At 52.7% G+C, this 1363-nt stretch overlaps 2 protein-coding genes across 2 annotated transcripts; one reads left to right on the forward strand and one right to left on the reverse strand.

The window, feature by feature from the left end:
- Nucleotides 1–69: 69 nt before the first annotated feature.
- Nucleotides 70–424, forward strand: BDZ83DRAFT_758435 (uncharacterized protein; the record flags this gene model as incomplete). The annotated part of the gene is made up of 2 exons (XM_060515035.1): nucleotides 70–117; nucleotides 188–424. The coding sequence occupies 2 exons, from the start codon at nucleotides 70–72 to the stop codon at nucleotides 422–424; spliced, it is 285 nt and encodes a 94-aa protein (XP_060357792.1).
- Nucleotides 425–853: 429 nt separating this feature from the next.
- BDZ83DRAFT_657938 (uncharacterized protein) lies at nucleotides 854–1363 on the reverse strand (the record flags this gene model as incomplete). The annotated part of the gene is made up of 1 exon (XM_060510993.1): nucleotides 854–1363. One exon carries the CDS (start codon nucleotides 1361–1363, stop codon nucleotides 854–856), a length of 510 nt encoding a protein of 169 aa, XP_060357793.1.

Genomic DNA, 1363 nt, shown 5'->3' on the forward strand with positions numbered 1-1363 from the left:
TTCGTGTTTGGCTTCACGGGCCAGTACCCGTCCAAGAATGGCTGGGTCGGTCTCTCTGCCGGGTTTGCCATGGTGTCGTTTGGTCTTATGCAACTACCATCCGTCGGCTTCAACTACGTAAGTACATGCATTCCTCTCATGCGTGCTTTCGTGTCGAGCAATGAGATCTCTAACCTGAGAACTATAGCTTATCGATGCGTATCAGCATCTTGCTGGTGATTGCTTCGTCATGGTCACGATCATGCGAGCAATTATCGCATTTGCGTGGACGTTCTTTGTGGCGCACTGGGTGGAGGAGAAGGGAACTTCGGAGCCGTTTGGTATATTTGGCATGCTGATGGGAATATTTTCTCTCCTGACGATTCCTCTATGGCTTTTTGGAAAGAGGATGAGAATTGCCACAACGAAACTGGTGGAGGCATGATTAACAAATGCGCGTTCTTTGAAGCAAGTGCTACCCTACATGTGTTAGGCTGCTTTCAGAGATGTGATTGTTCGTATGGTATTACTCAAGATATGACACCTGTTCTCTGCTCTGTGTATGGCTTCGTTCCAAAGACTTCGTACTCGACATTGTAGGATCACGTTTGGCGCCATGATTCGGTAGTTCTGGCAAAGCGCCGAGTATCCAAGGCCCAAATATCTCAAAGAAGTTGGCATCATACGGTAATAGCACTTCACTTGGACCAATGGATAGCGCGAGGGTGAGTTGAGAAGTTCGATTTTTGACACCCGGCAAAAGCTACTATGTATACTGTAACAGCGACGAATATTATGATAGTACAGAGAATCGAGCATCATAATTAGTCCACATTCCATCAAAAAGAGCGCCCACAAATATCAACTGGAGCAGTCAGTAGAGCAAGTAAATCAATCCCAACGCCAAGATGGGCACGTTGGCAATCAAATGGCCTTTGACCTTGGTCCTGCCAACTGCGACCGCCTCATCGGAGGCAACAGTATTCCCCATGTACTCAGACACGACCGCCGCGCCGCTGAAGCCCACGCCGGAACCCAGCATCAGCACGATCCCCAGGCACCTCCGCACCGCCGTGGCCGCCAGCGGTGATGCGCGGCAAACGTCAGAAAACTGGCCGTAAAGCACCAACCCTAGGATGCACGACGACATGTGCAAGTTGCGGGCTCCCTTGACCTTGACGAGGGCGTGGTGAAAGGCGTCGAACTGGACCGGGGTGACGGTATCCCGCGGCGGGGGCACGAGGCCGAACGTCGCGGCCCCGCCTTCGGGCTTGGCGAGGTTGAGGCACCCATCTGCGGCGCCGAGAAGGGCGAGCAGGCCCGTGAAGAGAGGTAGGGCGGCAGGTTTCCACCAGAATGTTGGAGAGGCGTTTAAGCTAGCCAT

Source organism: Colletotrichum acutatum (genome assembly GCF_030867785.1).
Source record: "Colletotrichum acutatum strain CBS 112980 chromosome Unknown BDZ83scaffold_228, whole genome shotgun sequence".
Taxonomy (NCBI): Eukaryota; Fungi; Ascomycota; class Sordariomycetes; order Glomerellales; family Glomerellaceae; genus Colletotrichum; species Colletotrichum acutatum.